The following is a 26,685-nucleotide window of genomic DNA, read 5'->3' as shown; positions in this document are numbered from 1 at the left end:
ACTATACAGAAAAATTGTGGGTGCTAAATTAGCTGTTACCAGTCACGAAAGAGATCTTGGGAGTCATTGTGGACAGTTTTCTGAAAACATCTGCTCAATGAGCAGATGCAGTTAAAAAAAAAACCAACAATGTTAGGAACCCATTAGGAAAAAGATAGATAGATAGATAGATAGATAGATAGATAGATAGATAGATAGATAGATAGAATACCAACTTTCCATGGTATACCCACATCTTGAACACCGGGTGCCGTTCTGATCACCTCATCTCAAAAAAGATGTATTAGAATTGGAAAAGACACAGAGAAGGGTAACAAAAATGATTGGGGGTATGGAACAGCTTCCATATGAAGAGAGATTAAAAAGACTGACTGTTCAGTTTAGAAAACAGACAACTAAGGGGGGATAGGATAGACGTCTATAAAATTATGAATGATATGAACAAAGTGAAACATTATTTACTCCTTCACATAACACAAGAACCAGTGGTCACCCAATGAAATTAATAAGCAGGAGGTTTAAAACAAACATAAGGAAGTACTCCAACAACGCACAGTCAACCTGTGGAACTTTTTGCCAGAGGATGTTGTGAGGCCAAAAGCATAACCAGGTTCCAAAACGAATTAGATAAGTTAATGGAGGCCAGGTCCATCAATGGCTATTAGCCAAGATGGTCAGAGATGCAGCCCCATGCTCTTGGAGTTCCTAAATCTCAGACTGCTGAAGCTGGGACTGGATAACAAGGGATGGATCAGTCGATAAATTGCCTTGTTTTGTTCATTCCCTCTGATGCATTTGGCACTGGCCACTACTGGAAAACAGGATACTGGGTTAGATGGACCATTGATCTGACCCAGTATGTTATGTTCTTACCGATACTGTTCACTATTCAGGCAATTAATTATCAACAAAATATCAAATATTTGCCTGATGACTCTCTCTCTCACACCCTCTTTTAAGTTCCAATTACTCAGTTGTCTGTGCTGCAATAAATGGAGAAACTGTTGATATCACCTATTGGGGGAAAGAGATAGTACTGGAGTTGCTGTATATTGTTTGTTTTAATTTTAATTTAAACATCTATATGCTGATTACAGGAATGCGTGTTAAAACAGTCATATAGTGCATGTTTCTGAACTGTTGGTTATTAACTAAGAGAGCTACCAGAGGCAGAAGGGCTGGAAGAAGCTTCAGAGGATCAAATGCAGATATGTGTTCTAGTATTTTTAATTGCAAACCCTTCCTACTTAGACTAACAACCCTCAGCAATTCCTAATACAGATGTCATGTCAGCCTGTTCTCTCCCCCTGTGGTTCTACATCCTGCTAGACACCCTCCCCAAAGCTGACACTTGGTATGTGGTAGGCAACACCAACAAGTTTGCAGAACTAACTCAATTCCCACTGTTAAATGAGTCAGTGTTCCAGCCAAGCTACCTTGTCATCTGCTTTGAAAAAAATAACGATTCACAAGTCTAGATTTGTCTATGTTCCTCTCTAGCCTGTATAGTAGAATTCTAATTTTAAGTGGAATTCATATTAAAATTTATCAGGGGGTAAATTATTTACGTGGGGAATCTAATCACAGTGACATACTTTTAGACACTATGTTGAAATAATCAACGGGTGATTTGGTTTCTCATTACAGATAGGAACATAGAAATTGCTATAGTGGATCAGCCCTATGGTCCATCCAGTCCAGTATCCTCTTTGACAGTGGCCAACACCAGATGCTTCAGAGAAAGGTACAAAAAATCCTACAACAAGGCCAGATGTGTTCATTTGCCTGCCATGAAAGGCTCATCCTAATCACTAATAGAGATTAGTTTAAGGCCTGAAGCAAGAGATTTTACATACCATCTAAACCACTCTTCTTTTATTGTTCTTGTTATTTATATAAATATCCCATTCTTTAAAGCTTTTTGAGTTCTTCCCCTTATCAGCATCACGTGGTAATGAGTTCAAGAGTCTAATTATGTGCCGTATGAAAAAGTATTTTCTTTTATAAGTTGAATTTGCCACTAGTCAATTCAATTGACTGCCCCTTTATTTTTAGATTATGAGACAAGGAGAAAAGAAGTTCCTGGTCTATCTTTTCCATACCATTCATTATTTTGTGTACTTTTATCATGTCCCCTCTTATTTGTCTACTGTATGAAGTAACAGTCCTGGTCTTTTCAGTCCCTCTTCATATGAGAGTTTTTTCATTCATTTCATTGTTATTGCTCTTCTCTGAACCCTTTCCAGATAAACATATTTTCTGAGAAAAGATGACCAGTACTGAACATAGTATTCCAGATGAGGGTGAACCACTGATTTATGTAAAGACATTATAATACTTCCCATATTGCTCTCTATCCTGAGCCTTATTAATCCTAACATTTTATTTCATTTTTGACTGCAGAGGTCTTCGTTCAGCTGTTATTTTAGAACCCAATAACATGTATGACTAGTTGACATTTTCCCCTCCGATGTAAATTGTGTTGTCTATTCACCTACCATAGTTAGATCATTTTGATGTTCCTCAGAGCCTTCTTTTGACCTGACTAACCTAAATAACTTTGTGTCATTTGCAAATTTTGCCACCTGACTTTTCACCCCTTTTCCAGGTAATTACTAAATATATTCAACAACACCAACCCTAGTATGGATCTTTGTGGCACCTTGCTGTTAACTTTTTGCCATGATGAAGATTGAGTCCTACTCTGTTTCTTGGATCCTAAGGCCCAGTTAAATATGAGTCCCAGCTAGGGAGGAGCTGGGTTGTTTCTTTAAATTGAAGAAGCTCAGAGAAGAGGGCTGCAAAGAGACAGGGGAAGCATGCTGTAGTTCCTCTTTGGGTAGTAGAGAAACTTTAAGAAGAAGTTAATACCCTGGCCCTGATGTGAGAAGTTAGCAGGAGTGAAAAAAGACTCTTAATGGGCCTTAGAGAAGGCCAACACACCCGCAAATGGCCTTGGGAGCAAACTGGAGTTGAGGATCCAGATCAGGGGCAAGAATTCAGGGAGGCAACCTCTGAGCCAGCATTCTGTAGAAGAACTGACAGCTGGGGAGGACTCAGGATGGACTAAAAATTCAATCCTGGGGAAGGTGCAGACAGGTTTTTGTTGTTGTTGTTGTGGTTTGTATTTCAATTCTGAGTTTGATTAAAAGACTCCGGGGGGAAGTACAAGGCAGTACTAGGTTTACAGTGGCACCATGGTGCCAGACCCACACTTAGAAAGGGCCCATAATGACTACCTGGGGGTCCACAAAGGGTTAATCCAACCCTGGCCACAGCCCTGCAATGTGAAGAGTGAGCAACTTCCCAGCGCCGGCTGAAACGCTCAGCAGCTCAGGGTGTGTAGTGCGCAGACGCAACAAGGACTGGCTGTTGTGGGGTGTGCTAGGAGTTTGTAGTTCGCGCGCCACTGCGTTCTGCTGGGGCCCTAAGCTGCCAGCTGCATTACTAGTCCCAGAATGCCTCGTGCCACACCGCAAGCTACCCCAGTTGAAGTGGGCAGAGTGGACCAAAAAATCCCAGGCAAGGAAATGGTGCAGGGAGAAGGTTCCCAGCACTGATCCCGCCGCGTCCCTCTCTGGCTTGGGATAGGAGCTCCTGTGGGGGGGCAGTAGAAGGGAGGGAGGTGACAGCACTGGGGTGAAAGTGGGGGGGAGTGGGCAGTAGCATGGAGATTGAGGAGAGCCCTTGTGTGAAGGTGGAGGTCAGCTGTGGGGGAAGAACAGTAGGAGGGTTGGGGAGGGGAGAGCCTGTGTGTGTGTGTGTGTCCCTTTCTCCCTGCAAAAGATAGGCACCACCAATTTTCCTCCCCACACTCCACCCCAGTAACTTTACTGTTTCATTTGAAGTGAGGCAAAACGAGGTGAAAGAAGTGAGGCAAATAGGTGTGTCATAAATATAAAGGGAAGGGTAAACCCCTTTGAAATCCCTCCTGGCCAGGGGAAAGCTCCTCTCACCTGTAAAGGGTTAAGAAGCTAAAGGTAACCTCGCTGGCACCTGACCAAAATGACCAATGAGGAGACAAGATACTTTCAAAAGCTGGGAGGAGGGAGAGAAACAAAGGGTCTGTGAGTCTGTCTATAGTCTGTCTTTGTCGGGGATAGACCAGGAATGGAGTCTTAGAACTTTTAGTAAGTAATCTAGCTAGGTATGTGTTAGATTAGGATTTCTTTAAATGGCTGAGAAAAGAATTGTGCTGAATAGAATGACTATTTCTGTCTGTGTATCTTTTTTGTAACTTAAGGTTTTGCCTAGAGGGGTTCTCTATGTTTTTGAATCTAATTACCCTGTAAGATATCTACCATCCTGATTTTACAGGGGGGATTTCTTTATTTCTATTTACTTCTATTTTTATTAAAAGTCTTCTTGTAAGAAACTGAATGCTTTTTCATTGTTCTCAGATCCAAGGGTTTGGGTCTGTGGTCACCTATGCAAATTGGTGAGGCTTTTTATCCAACATTTCCCAGGAAAGGGGGTGTGCAAGTGTTGGGAGGATTGTTCATTGTTCTTAAGATCCAAGGGTCTGTGTCTGTAGTCACCTAGGCAAATTGGTGAGGCTTTTTACCAAACCTTGTCCAGGAAGTGGGGTGCAAGGTTTTGGGAAGTATTTTGGGGGGAAAGACGCGTCCAAACAGCTCTTCCCCAGTAACCAGTATTAGTTTGGTGATGGTAGCGGCCAATCCAAGGACGACGGGTGGAATATTTTGTACCTTGGGGAAGCTTTGACCTAAGCTGGTAAAGATAAGCTTAGGAGGTTTTTCATGCAGGTCCCCACATCTGTACCCTAGAGTTCAGAGTGCGGGAGGAACCTTGACAAGGTGAAAGAAACTAACTTTTAAAATGTTTTGTAAACATTACTGTACCAAAGTAGAAAATCCAGCTATCAAAATTGTATTTACAAAACATAACTTTGGGTAGAGGGGATGGTGGTAGGGAGATGCAGAGCCTCAAGCCGGTTCTGAGCATTTTAACAAAAAAGACAAAACTAACAAACAAACAACCTCTCACACAAGTAAACCCAAATTCAAGAGTATTCTCGGTATATTGATGCTAGCCCAGTTTGTTTTCTGTGGGTTGAGTGGAGGTCTCAGTCAAGTGTGGTTTCAAATATCTTATTTTGTTTTTGAATAAATGTTTTAATCCCGATCCCAGCAGTACCAGATTTACTATGGCGCCAACGGTGCTGTCACTCTGGGCCCACACTCAGAAGGGACTCATAACGACTACATGGGAGCCCACAAATACATTTGGTGCTGGGCCCACAAATGGTTAATCCGGCCTTGGCTCTGGGGCCACATTACTCTGACAGAAAAGAGGAACAGGAAAGGAACCCTGTATGGGCAGAAGACATCATACTGATGGACCATTGTCAAGTGGGAGACTGTCCGTGTGAGAAGCTGATACCCTGGAAAGGGAGAGAATATAAAGTAACCTGGCCAGAAAGCCAAATCATGAGAAGTGAGACCGCTGCAGGGCTGGAGCAGCTATTGGAAGGGAGAGCTAGATGAAAAATGAGCTGCTTTTTAAAACCCAGCCACAAGGAGCATCATGTGATGAGTGCACTCCTCTACACATCCAGGAGCACACACGTATTATCCTTGTAAATATTCAGCTGAATTTAGTGGCACTTCTGTGGCTTCTCATCATCTCATTGCAAGTGCCTTATGAACTTAAATTAATTTATTCTGACCACACCTCTCTGATGTAGAGAAAGGAAGAAAAATAGGGAAATGAAGGCAAAAAGAGGTTAAAATGATTTGCCCATGGTCATTCAGGAAATCTGTGACAGAGCTAGGAAAAGAACCCAGATTTCTTGACACCAAGACCCATACCCTGTCCACAAGACTATCCATATTCTTCATGTCATCTCAGCCCTAACCTTCCTTTTCTAGTAGACACAAATGGAATTAATTTTCCTAACACCTTTTAAAAGGTTTGGTATAAGGTGGCGTGGTGGAAAGCCTTGTACAGTAGGTACACTGTAAATGCACTTGCTGGAGGGAATCTATCATCTACTACTAATATCCAGAGCCATTTGGCCGACCATTGGTACCATAAGTATCCTAGTGCAAACAACAGGCATTCAATACAAAAGCTACCGAATATGACAAACAAAAGCAATGTGTGCCTTCCATTTTGTTATTTACAAAAACCTCTTTAAGGAGAAAGAAGAAAAAAACTGCAAAGAAAAGTAATGATTCCAAGTGGCATCTGGCAAATCTTTTGCCAGCATGAATACAGATTTCTTCAGAAATGCTAGAACCTACCGGAAGCAAGTCAAGACTGTTTGTTATTAAAAGAATTGGAAGGTAGGGAGGAGAGGGAGAGATTATTGTTATTTTCTCTTGAGTACTGAAAGTGAAAGGGAGACTGGATGGACAGACTGAGATGCTGGAATGGGACAAATGAACCTCTAAGTAAAATTTCCTTCCAAAATAAAACAGATTCTTAGCATAGTGAAAGATAGGAGAAGGTTGTTTGTAAATCAGACTTTGTACAGTATCTCAATTATGTTTCTATATGGTTTAGTTTATCTCATCAAATGAGCAAGATTTCAAGAACATTGACCCTTAATGTTGCAGGAGACCTAATAAACATACACAAGATCTAGAACTCCTCACCAGCACCTCTACAATACTGAATATATACATATAATACTGTATGGCTGAATAAAAATAACTTTACGCAAACAAGACTCATCTGACTTGTCATAACCTACTACCTCCAGTCAGCTGAAAGCAAACTGCCACAAACTAAGAGGTATAGATTTGTCTGATAGATATACTTACATCCTTTATTTTAGTCCATAGAGGAGAACATTCTAAACCTTAGCAAAACGTAAAGAAGCGAGAGATGATTTTAGAGAACAGCACTGCCAAGAACACAGTAATATCATCATCAGTTCCACACATTTGTTACTGCATTCAGCACAAGTGCCGGGAGAACATCTGCAGTGTAAAAATTCAGCCCATTAGTTCCTGCAGCTTGTTAGCATATTTTAATACTGTGTTCACAGCTTTCTATTTCTATCAAGGTGTTACTAGGTGCCAGACTCTGTATTCACATACTGCGTCATTATTCCCTCTCACCTCTATGAACCTATTACACAGCAATACTGGAAGGGAAAAAGGGGTCTGAGGGAGAATGCGAAGAGAAGAAAGAATGAAGTTATCGGTACTGTAACAATCTGTTAGACGAATACATTCTACAAGGAAAGGTTCTGAGTTAAGCAAGCACTACCAGAACATCCGTTTCCTCAGGTATACATCTCTCAAGGTTCTTGAACAGTTTCGCTGTTTGGAGAAGAAGCTTATCTTGAATAAGGCATCCAACACAGCTTAACATTTATAGAAAAAAATATCACCATTGCTGAATCATCACTATTTTACATTACTCTGGCAGTGGCTCAAGTAGAGCTGGTCTGCATTCCCGATTATTGCATTCCCTGAATCAACAAAAATATTTCTATAGAACCTGATTTTATTCCCAACATTGTAACAATTTCTACTTCTGTTTTAATTACAAATGGGAAAAACCCAACACACTTAGCATTTCATAGGGACTCTGCTGTAGATATTTTTATAATATGCAACTGCTGACATTTTTCTTAAATAATAAATAGTGTCAATAAATGTGTGTATACTCTATATATTTATAATGCATGGGGCCTAATCCTGAGATGTGCTAAGCAGTTACATGTGCATGATCAGACCCTATCTTTGCAAGTTATGCTTTTTATATTTAAACCTTATAGGCCAAACTCAAATCCAGCTTTCATGTGCGGGAGAGGGTAGGGGGTGAATTTGGTCCAGTACTAAATATAGCATAATTCTGTATGAGGCTGCTATGGTCCTTAGGTTTTTGAGTTTTTAACACCACTATTCAGAAAACAGTAAGATGTTAACAGGAAGAAAAATTCAAATTTTGCTATTAAAAAATGCCAGAATGTGAAACGTTAGATGCTTAACAGAAAGAAGCAGTGTGAGCCAATGTCTGCTGATTTGTGAAAGACTTTTGCTATGGTGGATCCTAAAAACCATCTTCTTTCACTCTTATGTCTATGAAATTCAAGAGAGATGGAGCACTTTTCTCCCCCTCAGTGTTTCTTTCACCTTAACGCTAAATTCTCTGACCAGGATAAATATCCTATACTTTTTATATACCCAGAAGTGAAGTGTTCTTCCATGGGATTCAGTTGACCAGACATTATTACACTACACCATCACTTTTTAAGGAATATTTTGAAGTACTAGGTAGGCTTTAACTGGATCTTGTTACCATAAGGGAACATATGCTACACTACATTTTCATGAGCCCATTCCAAACCCCTACCCACTAACATTTATATTTCATCCTTATCTTTAAATTCTGAAGCATCCACAGCTATATTTAGTTTAACAGAGCCTGTTATCCTACATATTTTGCTACTATTTGGACCAAGTCTTTTTATAATGAAAAAAAATACTGAAACAATTAGACCCAGATTCATGAAAACGTCTCAGGAAAACGTCTAAGGAATGGTGCTTACACACATTTAACTTTAAGCGTGTGCTCAACTGCTTTTCTGAGTAAGGCCTTAGATTTTTAAGGCATGTCTGTTCTTGTTTTTATCACTGACTCTGAAGAACAGGTGGCTTACTTCGTATCAAAGGCAATATATCTTGATTAAAGAGGGCACAGAATTGTACATAATTTTCCATACAACACAGAGTGCTGTAACCAACAAAATTCATCACTTTCTATGAGCTCCAAGATGACTGTCCTCAGGAAACTACAAGAAAGAACGTGTGCAGTTCATGGCTTGAGGTCCCCTCATTTCACAAATCCTTCTCTGAAGGAATTTCATTATTCCAGTGGTCTCCGCTTTGCAATTCCATATATACATACACATGCATGCACACACACATGCAAACACACCCCACAGAGAAAGTAGAATCTCATTACTTCACTCATCCATACACTTTTAGTCTTCACCAAAAAATAGATGCCTCTCAGCCTCAGCAAAGATTTAACCATCTAGAGGCTTTTGGGTGTCGCCATATTACTAAGACTTCGTTATTTTTACAAATTATACTACAGAATCTTTAGTAATAGAGTACAAACTATCACAAATAACCTAAATGTGAACTACTGTACACTTGTCTCATAGAATCAGACTCATACACTTCAAAGCCAGAAGGGACCATTATGATAATCCAATCTGACCTCCCGCACATTGCAGGCCACAGAACCTCGCTGCACCCACTCCTGTAAAAGACCCCTAACCTCTGGCTGTGTTACTTAAGTCCTCAAATCATGATTTAAAGACTTCAAGTTACAGAGAATTCACCATTTACAGTAGTTTAAGCCACCAAGTGACCCTGCGCCATGCTGAAGAGGAAGGCAAAAAAACCCCAGTGTCTCTGCCACACTGATCTGGGGGCAAATTCCTTCCCGACCACAAACAGAGCGATTGCTGGACCCTAAGCATGTGTGTAAGACCCACCAGCCAAACATCTGGGAAAGAATTCTCCATAGTAACTCAGAGCCCTCCCCATCTAGTGTCCCATCTCTGACTGAAACAGAATAATAGATTCAAAGGCCAGAAAGGACCACTGTGATCATCTAGTTTGACTCCTGCATAACACAGGCCATAGAACTTCCCTGATATAGTTCCTGTTTGAACCAGAGCACATCTTTTTAGAAAAACATCCGATCTTTATTTAGAAATTGCCAGGGGATGGAGAATTCACCCCAACCCTTGGAAGTTGTTCCAATGGCTAAAATGTAAATGTTAGAGGATGGCTTCCTAGGGCGACATGTTTCTGCTTAAGAGAAATTAAAGTTGTTCACTTGATCAAAATATGAAGAGTCTCTGGAGGTACTGGGTCACGCATACGTCCATAGAATAAAAAATTATCAAATATTAGACAGTCTGTACTACTGTTAGGGGATGAGGGTTGTTTATTTGGCTTGTTATTGCACATTATTTTTAAAAGCCCCTTCAAAACACCACCTCTGTAATGCTTTAACAATTATGAAAATAGAAGCAGTGTTTATAAAAGCTTCATGCTTTGGAGAAGTCAATCTAGAGATTTCCAATGACGCAAAATTTATGATCGCTCATCTAGATACCTGTGTTAGCCAAGTACAAACACAGCACAGATGTAATGCTCATAATTAGGAGTTATTCAGTTATCATTATATTTGAATGAATGAGAGAAAAAAAGTCAGATTTGAAATATTTTAGAAAATTGTATTAAGAAATTGTTCAGAGATTTAGCCACACAACTTCTACCAAATTCTATGGCCAAATTCCCCTGCAACTGAAAATATATGGGGATGAGAACTGTAATGATCTTGGGGTTCATTAAATAACAAACCAGTGAATGAGAAAGGAATAAAACTTTAATAAAACAAACTGGAGAATGTCTCTGGTGAACTGCTGCCCACAGACATGAGGTGTTCCCAGCCCTCTCCCTCCAGGACACATCTCAAATTCCCATGTTCATAATACTGTCCCTTATGATGGAGCATCTTTAAATCATAATCTTCTACAAACAAATATCTCTACAAGAACAATGTCCAACATGTGATACTGTGGGCTGAAGTTAACATTACATCACAGTTTCTTCATTCTATTCCAATTTATGTATTTTCTTATACTAGGGTTACCATATTTCAGGTTCCCAAAAAGTGACCACTGCCAGAGGTGGAGGGAGAAGGAGCTTGGGGGAGGGGGAGGTACAGTTGGGGGATATTGGAGAGGGTATTTGGGGGGGGATGCTGGAAGGGTATGTGTACTGGTAGGGGGTATTTGTGGATTGGGAAGGGTTTTGTGTACTGGGAGCGTGTAGGAAGGGACATTTGGGGGATGCTGGAGGGGTGTGTGTATACTGGGAGAGGTACTGGGGTGCTGGAGGTGATATTTGGGGAGTGCTGGAGAGGGTATCTGCAGCCTCACTCTTGAGGTGGGGGGCAGTACTGCTCCCTGTCACAGAGCAGGGCAGCTGGCACAAGCCCAGGACGCAATGCCAGCCCATCAGTCAATACCTCCCTGCGGGCCTCTTCCTCTCCACGGAGCCTGGGTGGGCATATTGGCAGCTGTAAGGGAGGGACCAATTGGGTCACAGAGACAGCTCTTTCTGAACTGCAACACCTGCTCCGCAAAAATCCGAAAAATCCCAGACATTGCCTCTTATTTTAAAAATCCGCCCAGATGTTTGCCACACTTTTTAACACCTTAGTGTTCCAAAGAACTGTGGGTGCACTCTTGTCCCACTGAAGTCTACAGGGGTTTTGCCATTGACTACACTGGCCCAGGATTTCACCCCATGTCTCCACACAAAGGCAAACAGCCCTTGATATTTTGAAAACCAACCAACCAAACAAACAAAATTTAATAAATACAGAACTTAAATATCAATATCAGATCATGCTTTGCTCATTCAAACTTTAGATTTATATTAACAGCAATTTTTTCTCGATGGACTTCAAAATCTGCAGAGAATAAACAATTTTAAAAATAAACACTTTGCTTACAGCTTCTAGCATTTCAAGGTACAAGACAGGGGTTAAAGAATTAAAACAAAATGGATTTTCTAAAAGTAAACAAAAACCAACAGATTAAATTGAGTATTTGGTTTTATACAGAAAACCAGAACTAAGACCACTGTGGGTAATTCTGCCATGTATGCACCAGAGATTCATCTGGCCATTTCCAATAAGATACCAAATTCATTAAATCCAACCATTGTTATAACTCTGCTGGTTAAGAAGCATACACTTCTAGCTCTACTTCACACAGATTTATTTAATTAGCAAGAAATGACTGATACTTAGTAGCAAAGCAACGAAAATTTACAGTACTAAAGAGCATTAAGCTCAATAACATCTCCCAGAGGCTTTCCCTGGTTAGCACAGCATCCCAACACCAAAGCGAGGGCAGAGCTGGCTGGATACCCCACATCACATCATCTGAATGTAGGAAGGAGGGAAAAAAGGCCAGAAAAAAAATGCTTCCTGACCAAGCGGACCAAACTGAGGGAAAGTGAGCAGCAGGGATATTTCCAAGTGTATACACTGACTAAACCAATCAATAAATACAGGCCCTACCTAAACAGGTTGATGTGTGTGTTTTATAGCCATATGACGGCTTCCCCGTATCCGCCATTCCTCCCAAGTACCACACTCCTGAATTAAATCATTCTGCATTCTCTGGACATATACAGTTGAAATCAATAGCGTTAAAATACTATGCCTCTTTCTCTCTCCCTCTAAAGCCTAATAATAGACAAGTTTCAGCTAAAATCGGCATTGACCTGTTATCAGTAACAGAGGGCCTTGTGTCTAGCTTGGTGAAGCAGGATCTGCATTGATTGCTATCTGCTTAGAGGAGAGCTCGTCCTGACTTTCCCCAGTTACTTAAGCTGGCGTCTCATTGATTGTCCTTAGAGACCACAGCTCCACTCAGGCAGAGAGCGTCTAGACAGTATTCATGATCCATCTGTCTGGCACAGCCAGGCTGATGGCAAACTCTATTAGAAGTGAAACAATCTTTTTTCTCTCTCCTCCTCCCATCTCCCTTTCCCTCTGCAAAGCAGTAATCTGACACTGAAAATTACTATCATTGTTGCAATTCTCAAAATAGCAGTGCCAGACTTTCATTAACATCTACGCTAGACTGCTAAATATTTAAAGAAATGGATAAATTTCACCTGAAGTGGGACAGCCCGGCACACATGAAAGCAGAAACACAATCAAAATGTAAATCTGAGAGGTTGTTTTTATCTGCACAAATTCAGTGAAACAGTAAGAGAGCCTTGCAAAAGGCCTTTCTGAACCACTCTCTATTTTTTATGAAACAAAATATTTCCCTTTGTTTGAGTTTCTTGTTTTTAAAGCAGAATCATTCTTCAACCCCCCTATAGATTTTTACAAGGTACACAGCTGTCACAAAAGGTGTGAGGAAGTAATATTTATTTACCTCACCAAGGAAAATAAAGATTTCACAGTAAACCCTGACATTACTACCCCAAACTGTCGTGAAGTGTCAACCTCATTAATGCACCTGATGTGTACATAAATTTCATGTGACATGAGAAGATGCATTCTGCCTCATTTTATAGTTCATCTCGTTTTCACGCAAGTCAGTATTTTGTTTAAATAGCATGTCCATGTGCACACACAGAACACTTCACACAACCAGTTTCACTGAAAACAGGCTATACAGTCAACCAGACAAACTAAGAATTAGATTTCGAGCACCTCTAGAAGATGCAATGCTTCTCAGTTACACTTGGCTGCAGTACTGTGTGCTGCAAAGAGACAGCAGCCTTAACCTTTCCATTCCTTATGCCACTTTCAAAATCTAATTGCTTCCTAGCAGCCCGGGCAGGCTAAGGTAGGGGGATCACTTGCTGCACAAACACTGGAAAAAACTATGACAAATGAACTGTGCCCTGGTAGAAACAGGCATGTTGTTAAATTCCTCAGACAGTCCTGATTTTACAGGTCTCACACAAGGAAGCGTACAGTAATTTTGCAAGGCATGTCAAGTCGTTACTGAGCCCAAGACTGCAATGGTGAAAAATCTGAATTTGCATTCTTATCCAATGCAAGTTTAGTGGAGCTTTGGTTTCATTTTCTTCCTATCACAGTTTTCTGTAATTATTGTATGCTAGCCCTCTAAATAGGCACATAGCTGCTATGTGATAAGTGCTCTATTACCAGAGTAATAAATAAGTACTACTACTGTGAGTAATAATACAAATGATAAATTGTGCTGCCTCAAGTTGACAGAGGCTGCTTTCCAGGAGGCTAGTTGGACAGTCATGCACCACACTAGTTTTAACTAGGAGAAAAAGTGGATTTTAACACACGTTAAAACCCTAGTGTAGACAAGGCAAGGTGTAGTTTTAATATGTTTGCTGCTTAGAATTTACCTGCCCCAACTAACATGCATTAATACTACAACTTTTCTTGTCTGCACTAGGATTTTAACTCGTGTTAGCCAAACACACATTTTTTTCTAGTATACATATGACCTAATTGGCTTACAGTCTCTCACAGCTATACAGGGGCAAATCCCTCAAGAGGGAGACAGACTCTTCCGGTAAATCAGCAGAGGAAACGTGATCAGGCCACAATCCTGCAAACACTTACATATTTGCTTAACTCTTCATATGTGAGTTGTCCCATTGAAATGGGACGACTCATGCAACGTTAAGTAGGTAACTGTTTGCTGGGCATAAGGCTGTAACAGACAGAAGGGTAAAAAAATCTTGGAACTGCAGATAAAGGACAAAATTTGGCTTTTAATACAGAGTAAAGCAAACGTGGATGATTCATCCAAAAACTAAGACTTTTAGTTAAAAGAGTAAAATAAAATTTAATGAGTTTTAAATCCTTTGCTCTTAAAGTTACTTGCAATGCAGGGAACAACAATAATTTTGGGATTGGGCAGTTTCAAACCACAAAAATAGCTAATAATAATAATGATTGGTAATTAGACATGCTAAGTAAAAAACATTTCCCACACACCAGATAGGATGTCCTTCACAGGAAAGCCTGTGTCTGACCAGATACAGGGACTGCAGCTGCGGTCCCTATATGCTGTCGTGAATGTCCTGGTTAGTACTGTCATGTTTAATTTTCCTTGGATCCTTGTTCTGAAAAGCACTGTCTTTGCCATTTTGCACTCATTTATTCTCAGTATTATGGGTGGCCATGAAAAAAAGGTCAGTAACAGTATCTGGAAAGACCAAATCAGTAGAGTTCACAACGGCATCAGGTTGTGGTAGCAGATCTATGCCATTACAAATGTTTAGGCACAATGCAGTAATCTTTTCTGCCATCACTGAGTCCAGGCATCACAGACTCCACAAAAGAATCATTCTATCACTTTTCACATAACTTCACTAGATCAAGCAATAAGCAAAAACACTGCGTTCAGTGCTTGGCTATTGACAAGCAGGTGAATGAGAAATTCACTAGTAGCCAAGGAATGCACATCCTAACATGGATTATAGCTAGATTCATAGATTATTAGGGTTGGAAGGGACCTCAGGAGGTCATCTAGTCCAACCCCCTGCTCAAAGCAGGACCAATCTCCCATTTTTGTCCCAGATCCCTAAATGGCCCCCTCAAGGATTGAACTCTCAACCCTGCATTTAGCAAGCCAATGCTCAAACCACTGAGCTATCCCTCCCCCTATCAAGGTACAGAGTGTTTAAACAAATTCAAGCAGAACCTTCATAGCTGTGTTAATTTAGCATTATTGTGAGGTCAGATATACATAGTTTGTAAAGAAAGAAAGTCAGAACAAAAAGCGAAGGGTCACATTTAAATACAATATAGCAGTGGGAAGTCATTAGCACTTTTTAGTGCCAGGTGACACCACCAAAAGACAAAGTGACTCCAAGAGAAAAAGAGGAGGTCAATCCTGCTGGAACTTTTAGACCAAGACAGAGATTTCCAGCATATTTGCATATTCAGTGATATTTCCTGTGTATTCTCTGGAAGGTAGTGCATATCAACCAAAAGATCCAGGTGCCATAGTGATACCAATGGTATAAATCTCTGTTTGAAAACACCTCTGGTGAGCAGTGGTGTTACTTTTATTACCATTCAGTCACTGATATGGGGGCCACTAGAAATATTAGCTGTTGGGTTATTTCAAGCCCACACAACATCTGGTAGGGGTTCCTATTAAAAACACTGTGCGAAAACATGCAAAAACTCCCTTAATTCAAAATGTCATCTCTTTAGAATTTGGGGACTTCAATTTAACAACTATTTTAGAAGCTAGTTTCCTAAGCTGGAAAGCTAACAGACTACTAGATCTATTGCCTTATTCAGAATAATCTTCTGTTACATAACACCACTGGTACTAATTTGAATCATATAAGAACATACGTAATGGCCAGTAGATGACAAATACCACCAATCCCAATTAGTTTGAGCAAGTAGTTTATAAATACTATTTTGACTGTTGGCTTTTATCTTTTTCTCCTTGGTTCACCATTGAGACTATTATTTCCCCATATATTTTATTTACTTATTCTTTTTATTTAAAACAGGTGCTTCTCTATTAACAGGCTCCCACCCTGAACTCTAGGAGTCCTTACAACAATTAAAATTGACAACCTCATAATATGCAGTATAAGAAAAAATGCACTGTCCATTCCACTATAGGTAAATAAACAGTTAACCCCCTTCACGACACCCCTAGCAATGAATGAAATGCTCCCTCTTACAAACCACCTTCCTCCAAATGCCTGTAGGAAGAAAAGAAACAGGCCTTAAAGTATGACCAGAAAGTTAACAGATCCTGGATCTGAGAGATCAAGGAGGCAGCAAATTCCAGAGTCATGGAGCCTTCATGGAGCCTGCCAGCTCCTCCATGCCATGTAGAGCAAGGATGATTACAACTGCAGCAGTATGGCTCAGAAAGAGTAGTGGCATCTTGCATACCATGTACCAAAGCATTTCGGCCACAGTTCCCAGCCAATGGGAGTGAGGAGCCGGTTCTTGGGGTGGGGGCAATGCGCGGAGCCCTGTGGCACCCCCACCTGGGAGCCAGACCTGCTGGCCGCTTCCGGGGTGCCGCGCAGTGCCAGGACAGGTAGGGACTAGCCTGCCTTAGCCCCTGCAGTACTGCTGACGGAACTTTTAATAGCCCGGTCGGCAGTGCCGACGGCAGCCAATGCCCCTTTTCAACCAGGTGTTCTGGTCGAAAACCAGACTCCTGGCAACCCTAATACTTGTCCAAGTTATGACATGTAATTTTAAACACTCCAACACTTTGATTTGCAGAAGCATACCAAGTAGCACATATAACCATCTGATTTCCACCGGCCACTGCAGTCTGTACATGGTTATTAGAATCTGGCATGTGGAAAGAGCTGTTTGTTTAATAAAATGATTGAAAATGATTGAAAAATCAAACCTCTCAATCTGAGTTGAAATGGCTTAACCAGTACTGTATAATAGGACCAAACCATTAAGAAAATGTGCTAGCTGCCCCATTCCACTGGGGTATAGGAAGCTTTCTGTAATGCGTGTTGAAAATGGAATGGCTCTGTATGCACAACAGATTTACAACCAAACAATTTTCAATGCCAAAATATGAAAAAGCATTAAGACCACATCTTAGTGTACACCGGTCAATGTGAAATATACACAGATGCCAATGAACTTCTATCATTCTGTGCAAAGAGAATATTATATTTCAAAGAATAGGAAATTAAAATATTTTACACAGATGCACAAACAAGCACATAGACTCAATCCTGTCAGAAAGCAAGCGCTGCTTTTAGAATAAAAATAAACTTATTTAACAGGGACAACTATTGCAGAAACCACAATTTCTACATGCAACCAAATTAAGCTCTGGAAATTGACATAACATTTATTTTTTCTAGGAATGTGGTAAAATAAATGAATGCAGATTGTATATTTTCGAAACAAACTTTCTCAACTAGCAATAACCTTGTATGTCCCATAAGAGCTCACCGTCATGTGAATAGCTGCAGGACCAAAAAAAAGATACCATCACTTTCCAGAGTTAGAAACTTCCTGAATGAAGGAAGCTATTGCTTAGAGAAAGCAAATTACAAATTAACTGTTGGTGAAGAAAAACAACCTTTAATTCTCATTTCATCCAGCACCTTCCCAAAACATACTGTAAACCAAACTGTCAACCATAAAAGTAAATTCTGAAGTGACAGTGTGCACAATAGACATACGCAAAGGGTAAATTAAGTACTTACAGCTGAAGATGCCTGGAGGTGGATGCTCTGTTACAAGTAGACAGTTCTCCTCATCGCTGTTATCCCCACAGTCGTTCTGTTGGTTACAAATCAGCGAACCAAGATACAAGCATTTACCACTGGTGCAGGTGAATTTGCACTCTGAAAAAGCACAACAAAAACTGTCATGTAATCAGTGCTTACTTTTCTCTTTCATTGTACAATGCTGCTATAATGGCAGATATTACAATTACTGAAACAAATTTAGTTTCAGGCAGAGGTAATACTAGTGGATGTGCCATTCTCATTCTTTTGCTGAATCACACAATATAGTGCTGGCTTAATAACTGTAAATAGTGAATAATGATCAGTTGTACCAGTTACATTTTATACCACCAGGTTTCAGACTTGCATGATGTAAAACAGTATCAACTTTTAAAGAGATAGAGTAGTCAATAATCTCCACGAGTCCTGTCCAGCCCTGTAAAGTTATTCCTTTACTCACCTTCCCAACTGCCAGTTTCCTAGCTAGTTATGATCAGGAATTCACTGTCTGCACTTTGAACTCCCAGATGCCCCTACTGCTTTGCAACAGTTACATATCATATTAGTAAGGTTCCAAAACGTCTTCAATTTACCATGAAGGTGTAGAGCAGGGGGTTCTAGATTCCTAAATTCTGTTTTACTACACAGAAATAGATGACTTCCCCTGAATGATGCAGGAATTCTGAGGAAAAATTAATATGTGATCATATATTTAAAGACTGTGTCACAATGCATACACTTAAGAAGCCAGTCTTAATATTGGTTTAGCCTAATTTTTCAGTGCTTGCCCTTGTAACCTTAATGTTCTTTGCAACCTTAATGTTCTTTTGTAATGTTGTTTGTAACCTTAATGTTCATAGATAAATAGATAACGACATCAAAACCTATCCATCTATCTAGATCTATATATACATAGCTTCCAGTAATGCTACTGAGGGTTATGCCACTAAAGCCCCACTCATCAAATTAAGATTAGACCAGTTAGGACTAAATTCTACTCTCATGAAGTTGTATGCAATTCCCACTGAAATCCAGAGCAGATGTACACACACTTCTAAGAACACAATTCAGTCAAGAGTCTACATGAAGGATCTCTATATATTCCATCCTCCTCAAAGACTTGCTCCTGCAAACTCTTGCTACCATCCACAAATATAGCACTAAGAAAATGGGAAAGATTGTGTTTGCAGTATGCCCGGAAAGTTAACACATATCAGCTCTGTAGACCACGCAGGGGGAGTGAGTTACAAAATCAAGGACCTCTGACAGAGAACATCCTGCCAGCCAGCCTCCTCTCATTTATACTGAGGCAGTTCCTACTCAAGTGCCTCTGCTAATCTCAGCTGTGGAAGTGTGCCAAACAAAGAAAGATTTTCTCACTAATCAATGGGGTTTACCCAGGAGTCTGGCTACTCTCTACTTTTTCACCAGGTTCTTCTAACAATGGAAGATCTATGCCTCAAATTTCTGTAAAGCTTAGGAACAAAACTTTTCTTCCTCAAGTTCCTATTTATCCCTCTGCCTTTCTCTTTACTAGTACGAGAGTGCAAGTAAATGCCAGGGCGTAAATCTCTTCGTTGTGAAAGATGACAGGCTAACAGCCCTGGAGACTGAAATCCTTCATCTACTCAAAGAACATGTAGCAGGAGCACTGCCAGCACAAGCAATGACCGTCCAAGCTCTTCCTCACATCATCCATCCTACATGTATGATGTAGAGGATCACCTTTAGGGGCATTCAGTATCCATCCCTATTCTGGCTATGTCTTCCCATGGCTTTTGGCTTCAATCTTCACTAAAAGGTTAATTATGACCAGATACTCAATTAATATTGACAGCAAGGGGGGAGAAATGCAAGCCAAAACAGGGAAAGACCAGATTAGAGAATACTTAGATAAATTAGATGCGTTCAAGTCAGCAGGTCCTGATGAAATTCACCCTAGGATACTTAAGGAGCTAGCTGAAGCAATCTTGGAACTGTTAGCAAGTATCTGTGATCACTCCTGGAGAATAGGTGATGTTCCAGAAAGCTGGAGAAGGGAAAACATAGTACCTAACTTTAAAAAGGGAAACAAAGAGGACCCAGGAAATTATAGACCAGTCAGCCTAACTTCAATATCTGGAAAGATCCTGGAACAAAATGATGAAATAAGCCAGTTGTATGCACCAAGAAGACAATAGGGTTCTAAGGAATAGCCAGCATGGGTTTGTCAAGAACAAATCATGCCAGACCAGCCTTATTTCCTTCTTTGACAGTTTATTGACCTAGTGGATGGGGGGGAAGAAGTAGATGGGATACATTTTGATTTTAGTAAGGGTTTTGACAAAGTCCCAGATAACATTCTCAGAAGCAAACTAGGGAACTGTGGTCTAAATGAAATTACTATAACGTGGGTGCACAACCAGTTGAAAAATTGTACTCTGATTAGTTATCAATGGTTTACTGTCTAACTGGGAGGGCATATGTAGTGGGGTCCCACAGCAGTCAGTCCTCGATCCAGTACTATTCAATATTTTCATTAATGACTTGGATAGTGGAGTGGAAGGTATATTTACAAAATCTAACGATGACACCAAGCTGGCGGGGCGGTTGTGTGCGGGGAGGCAACACAAGATTAGAATTCAAAATGATGGAAATCAACAGAAATTAACAAGATTAAATTCAATAAAGACAAGTTATTGTCTGGGCGGAGGGATAGCTCAGTGGTTTGAGCATTGGCCTGCTAAACCCAGGGTTGGGAGCTCAATCCTTGAGGGGGCCATTTAGGGATCTGGGGCAAAAATTGGGGATTGGTCCTGCTTTGAGCAGGGGGTTGGACTAGATGACCTCCTGAGGTCCCTTCCAACCCTGATATTCTATGATTCTAAGTGCACAGTACCACATATAGGAAGGAAAAATCGCATGCACAACTACAAAATGAGGAATAACAGGCTAGGTAGTAGTACTGCTGAAAAGGAACCGAGACTGTTCTCGATCACAAACGGAATATGAGTAAACAATGTGATGCAGGTGCGAAAAAGGCTAATATCATTCTGGGATATACTGACAGGAGTGTCATATGTAAGACACAGGAGGTAATTGTCCCACCTTGTCTGGCACCAGTGAGGCCTCAGCCGGAGTACTGTGTCCAATTCTGGGTGCCACCCTTCAGGAAAGATGTGGATAGAATCATGGAAACATGGAATATCAGGGTTGGAAGGGACCTCAGGAGGTCATCTAGTCCAACCCCCTGCTCAAAGCAGGACCAATCCCCAACTAAATCATCCCAGCCAGGACTTTGTCAAGCCTGACCTTAAAAACTTCTAAGGAAGGAGATTCCACCAACTCTCTAGGTAACGCATTCCAGTGTTTCACCACCCTCTTAGTGAAAAAGTTTTTCCTAATATCCAACCTAAGCCTCCCCCACTGCAACTTGAGACCATTACTCCTTGTTCTGTCATCAGCTACCACTGAGAACAGTCTAGATCCATCCTCTTTGGAACCCCCTTTCAGGTAGTTGAAAGCAGCTATCAAATCCCGCCTCATTCTTCTATTCCGCAGACTAAACAATCCCAGTTCCCTCAGCCTCTCCTCATAACTCATGTGTTCCAGTCCCCTAATCATTTTTGCTGCCCTCTGCTGGACTCTTTCCAATTTTTCCACATCCTTCTTGTAGTGTGGGGCCCAAAACTGGACACACTACTCCAGATGAGGCCTCACCAATGTCGAATAGAGGGGAACGATCAGGTCCCTCGAGCTGCTGGCAATGCTCCTACTTATACATCACAAAATGCCATTGGCCTTCTTGGCAACAAGGGCACACTGTTGACTCATATCCAGCTTCTTGTCCACTGTAACCCCTAGGTCCTTTTCTGCCGAACTGCTGCCGAGCCATTCGGTCCCTAGTCTGTAGCAGTGCATGGGATTCTTCCGTCCTAAGTGCAGGACTCTGCACTTGTCCTTGTTGAACCTCATCCGATTTCTTTTGGCCCAATCCTCTAATTTGTCTAGGGCCCTCTGTATCCTATCCCTACCCTCCAGCGTATCATCCTCTCCTTCCAGTTTACGGCAAACTTGCTGAGGGTGCAATCCACACCATCCTCCAGATCATTTATGAAGATATTGAACAAAACCGGCCTGAGGACCGACTCTTGGGGCACTCCACTTGATACCGGCTGCCAACTAGACATGGATCACTGATTGATCACCATTGATCACTACCCATTGAGCCCGACAATCTAGCCAACTTTCTATCTACCTTATAGTCCATTCATCCAGCCCATACTTCTTTAACTTGCTGGCAAGAATACTGTGGGAGACCGTGTCAAAAGCTTTACTCAAGTCAAGGAACAACACGTCCACTGCTTCCCCTCATCCACAGAGCCAGTTATTTCGTCATAGAAGGCAATTAGATTAGTCAGGCATGACTTTCCCTTGGTGAATCCATGCTAACTGTTTTTGATCACTTTCCTCTCCTCTAAGTGCTTCAGAATTGATTCCTTGAGGACCTGCTCCATGATTTTTCCAGGGACTGAGGTGAGGCTGACTGGCCTGTAGTTCCCAGGATCCTCCTTCTTCCCTTTTTTAAAGATGGGCACCACATTAGCCTTTTTCCAGTCATCTGGGACCTCCCCGATCTCCATGAGTTTTCAAAGATAATGGCCAATGGCTCTGCAATCACATCTGCCAACTCCTTTAGCACTCTTGGATGCAGCACATCCGGCCCCATGGACTTGTGCTCGTCCAGCTTTTCTAAATAGTCCCAAACCACTTCTTTATCCACAGAGGGCTGGTCACCTCCTCCCCATGCTGTGCTGCCCAGTGCAGTAATCTGGGAGCTGACCTTGTTCGTGAAGACAGAGGCAAAAAAAGCATTGAGTACATTAGCTTTTTCCACATCCTCTGTCACTAGGTTGCCTCCCTCATTCAGTAAGGGGCCCACACTTTCCTTGAATTTCTTCTTGTTGCTAACATACCTGAAGAACCCCTTCTTGTTACTCTTAACATCTCTTGCTAGCTGCAACTCCAGGTGTGATTTGGCCTTCCTGATTTCACTTCTGCATGCCCAAGCAACATTTTTATACTCTTCCCTGGTCATTTGTCCAATCTTCCACTTCTTGTAAGCTTCTTTTCTGTGTTTAAGATCAGCAAGGATTTCACTGTTAAGCCAAGCTGGTCGCCTGCCATATTTACTATTCTTTCTACACATCGGGATGGTTTGTCCCTGTAACCTCAATAAGGATTCTTTAAAATACAGCCAGCTCTCCAGCCAGCTCTCCCCCTCATGTTATTCTCCCAGGGGATCCTGCCCATCAGTTCCCTGAGGGAGTCAAAGTCTGCTTTTCTGAAGTCCAGTGTCCGTATTCTGCTGCTCTCCTTTCTTCCCTGTGTCAGGATGCTGAACTAGACCATCTCATGGTCACTGCCTCGCAGGTTCCCATCCACTTTAGCTTCCCCTACTAATTCTTCTAAATCTACTAAACTTGGCTTATTTCTAAATTCTACTAAACTGAAGAGAATCTAGAGGATGGCAACAAAATGATAAAAGGTTTAGAAAACCTAACCTATGAGAAAAGGTTAAAAAAAAGCCGAGCATCATGGGCAGCGGGTAGATCCCCACTTCAGGGAGGCTAGCCCCTGGCTCCGCCCCTTATGCCCACCCCTCCCCACATGGCTGGAGCCCCGAGACGCCCTGCAGCCCCCGGCCCAAGCCCTGAGACCCCTGCGCCCCTCGTAGCCCAAGACCCCCTCCCCCCTCCATGGTTGGAGCCCAGATACCCCCTGCGCACACACCCACAGCCAGAGCCCCAAGACCTCCTTCCACCCCACAGCCCGAGACCCCCTGGACTCCATCCGTGGCTGAAGCCCTGAGACCCCTTGCAGCCCGAGACCCCCTCCCCCATGCAGCCAGAGGAGCCCCAGGCCAGCCAGAACCCTAACCCCCCCACCTGCTCGGAGGAGCCCCAGGCTGGCTGGAGCCCCCGCAGCCATACCTCCCCTCCGCAGACCCCAAGCTGTGAAAATGAAAAAGCGCGTCTCTTCTTCTCTCTTCCGGAAGAAGAACCTGAGCTTTTGCTATGTCCCATGCAGGTTCCGGGGTGGCTGAGGAGGTAGTATGTGTTACTCAGGTAAATTAAACCCTGGGAAGTGTTATGAGCTTCAAAGGACTATTTTAAACACTGTGCCAAACAAGAAGGAAATTCTGGGACAAAGTTATGTGGGTTTCCAAGGAAACACCTGGAGGGAGGAAAATGCAAATTCCCACCGCCAGACACAACCTTTTGAAGCTATGCCCTGAGGAGAGAACTTGTAACCACAGAAAAACTTTTAGTGGGGTTCAAAGGACTGAACACCTGCCAGAGACCTTGTTGGAGTTGGCGGTGATCTCTGGTAAGCTTATTAGCATGCATATACATTCTTTGATTGTTTTTAATATATTTTCTCTGTAAGGCTTTCACCTAATGAATAAATGTGCTTGCTTAGAAAGGGCTGTGTGATAATTAATAACTGCAGGGATTTATGGTGTTCATACTTCAGGAGAGAAAATGAAAGTGCAGACACTGGCCATTTAGGCTGTCTGGCTTGCTGGGGAACTCACAGTGTAGGCAGGGAACTGTGCAGCCTGAAAAAACCCCAGTCAGGAGGGAGAGAGACAAGGGTCTCTGCCCAAGAGAGGTGACAGCTGAGGAGCCGGGAGCCTAGAGTGGGTGCCCTCGAGATCACTTGGCTTATTTCTCAAACTGTATCAATCTATCCTTGAGCAGTGTTTGTGAATACTAAGGATGCACCACGATTCCTCATGTTAACAATGAAAATTCCATTGCCCTGAAGCCAAACAGAACCCAGACACTGTAAATGTTTAATAGTATTTTCTCCTTTAAGCTCTACACTTACTATTTCTGCCAGGTTATAATGTCCTATTTCACAGCAATAGCACTTACAAGATTTTCAACCACTGTTCAAAACACATTTCAGGACTGTCTTAGGGCCTCCTTGGAATTGTTTTTCTTGTCCTTTCTGGAAAAGTAGAGAGCCATTCTGTTGTCTCAACAGTCATTTATTTTTCAGACATTTAAATGGCTATGAATACAATTCTTTCCTCCCATATCCACCACACGATTCTCATACTAAATGTTTAAATGTTTTGTTTTCAGGCAAAAGAGGAAAAATTACCAAGGAATGAAGCCCAATAGTAAATATTTAAATTTTAATGTAAAAAAATACTTTTTTCTATTCATATGATTGCATTAGGCTTCCTCACTAGGCCAATTTCCATGGCAAATATTCTCTAGATTTATCTCACAGGAGATAGGAAGTATCTATTTCTAAACAAAGGTATAATTCAAAAGAATCAGTCTTTCAGAATTCTGGCAATATTCTTCTGGGGTATTCTGATTCCAGGCACTCATATGTAATCAAAAGGAAAGTAGCAGGACTGAAATGGAAGAGTCTCTTTAATATCAATTTAAGAAACTTGCAAAAGTATTTTATTTTAAGTGGATTTTTTCAGTACTCAAGGCTTCCCTGGGCTAAAATCTGGAATAGCCAAAATTCTGATTCTGCATAACTGTGAAGTGATCTGTGATCCCTCTCACTAATGATATGGGACCGTAACCAACTACCAGTGAAGTCAAATGGAGTCTTTACATTGACCTCAATGCGGCTTGCATTCGACCCACTGTGAACAGACACAGCAGGAACAATAATCACATCCCTACAGAGCACTTCAAACAGCTCCAGAACATGGCATTTGCCCGTATGTCTGGTATGAAAGATAACAATGGTCAGAGCAAAGAAGGGGAAGTATGAATGGTGAGAAGAGAATGGTAATAACTTTTCCTACTGAACTTTCTGCATAAATTTAAGTGGTTTTGGGGGCTATATTACATCAAGAGTACCGAACACTTCTTTTGGACATACTGTAGCAAGCATATGGTGGTACTGTATGGAAATGTTACTAAAGAAACTCACCAACTTACTTTGCACTTAGACAGATTTTTACATTTTATTTACATTGGCTCAAATCTTGAGGTCCTTACTCCAGTAAATCACTAGGCATTTTGCCTAAATAAGGTCCTCACAATTTAGCTTTAATTTTATTTCACTCTTACTCCATAATATTTTGATTGCACAAATTGTGCAAGGAAATATTTTTCTCTTCCTGCCCTATTCCTATTGTTCAAGAGTAAAGAACAATTTGAGGGCTTGATTATCTTTTTCCCCCCACTAAAGTACTTCTTATAAAGTCATAGCTAAACAGAACAATCTTTTGAAACTAAGAGTGTCATTATCTGCATATTTGCAAAGGCAATTAAAAGATCTGCTTCAATATTAACAATTTCTAGTTGCAGCAGTTTGGAACTCATTTCTATAACAAGTTCATCAATGTAGTACCATGCATAACTGTGACAACAGGGGAGAAAAGCTACTCTGGCAGATTGCAAGAGCAGAGAAGTACATTCAAAAGGGTTCAGATTCTGCAGATATTTTAACTGAAAAGTGCAACAGAAACTGTGGGGAAAATTCTATAAAAGCTAACATAAAAATGCAAATGAACAGCTTGCTAAGAGATACACCACTTCTGTGTGGTCAATATCAAACACAACATTGCTGGAGGTTAGCATATCTGGACTGCTACTTTGGGCTTACACTTTTAATGTCTTCATACTGAAATTTAATGAGACTTTTTAAACCTCCCCCCAAGATAAAAAAGTCAAGCATGATTGCAGTTCAAATCAATTAAAGCCAATCATTAATTTGCTTTACATTAACTGCCACCATATGTGGCGTTTCAGCAAGGATTACAAACAGTAAATAAACTAGTACACATTAATAAGTAGTACTTCTTTCAAGTTTTCAAAGTGTGTTATATAAATTAACCAATTAATGCATTACCAGAGATTGTCATGTGGATGATGCCAGGTCAGCCTAA

At 41.3% G+C, this 26,685-nt stretch overlaps 1 protein-coding gene across 2 annotated transcripts in view; it reads right to left on the bottom strand.

Moving 5' to 3' along the window:
• The window catches only part of LDLRAD4 (low density lipoprotein receptor class A domain containing 4), a 450,512-nt gene that overhangs the window by 195,941 nt on the left and 227,886 nt on the right, over positions 1–26,685 (bottom strand). For both annotated transcript variants that reach the window (XM_048840182.2, XM_048840183.2), the window contains exon 3: positions 17,751–17,891. In XM_048840182.2, the coding sequence (XP_048696139.1) occupies positions 17,751–17,891 (141 nt within the window). The remainder of the gene's footprint in view (positions 1–17,750; positions 17,892–26,685) is intronic.

This window comes from Caretta caretta, chromosome 2 (assembly GCF_965140235.1).
Source record: "Caretta caretta isolate rCarCar2 chromosome 2, rCarCar1.hap1, whole genome shotgun sequence".
Lineage (NCBI taxonomy): Eukaryota > Metazoa > Chordata > Testudines > Cheloniidae > Caretta > Caretta caretta.
The sequence above is the reverse complement of the archived record's forward strand: the minus strand, read 5'-3'. Positions and strand labels throughout refer to the sequence as shown.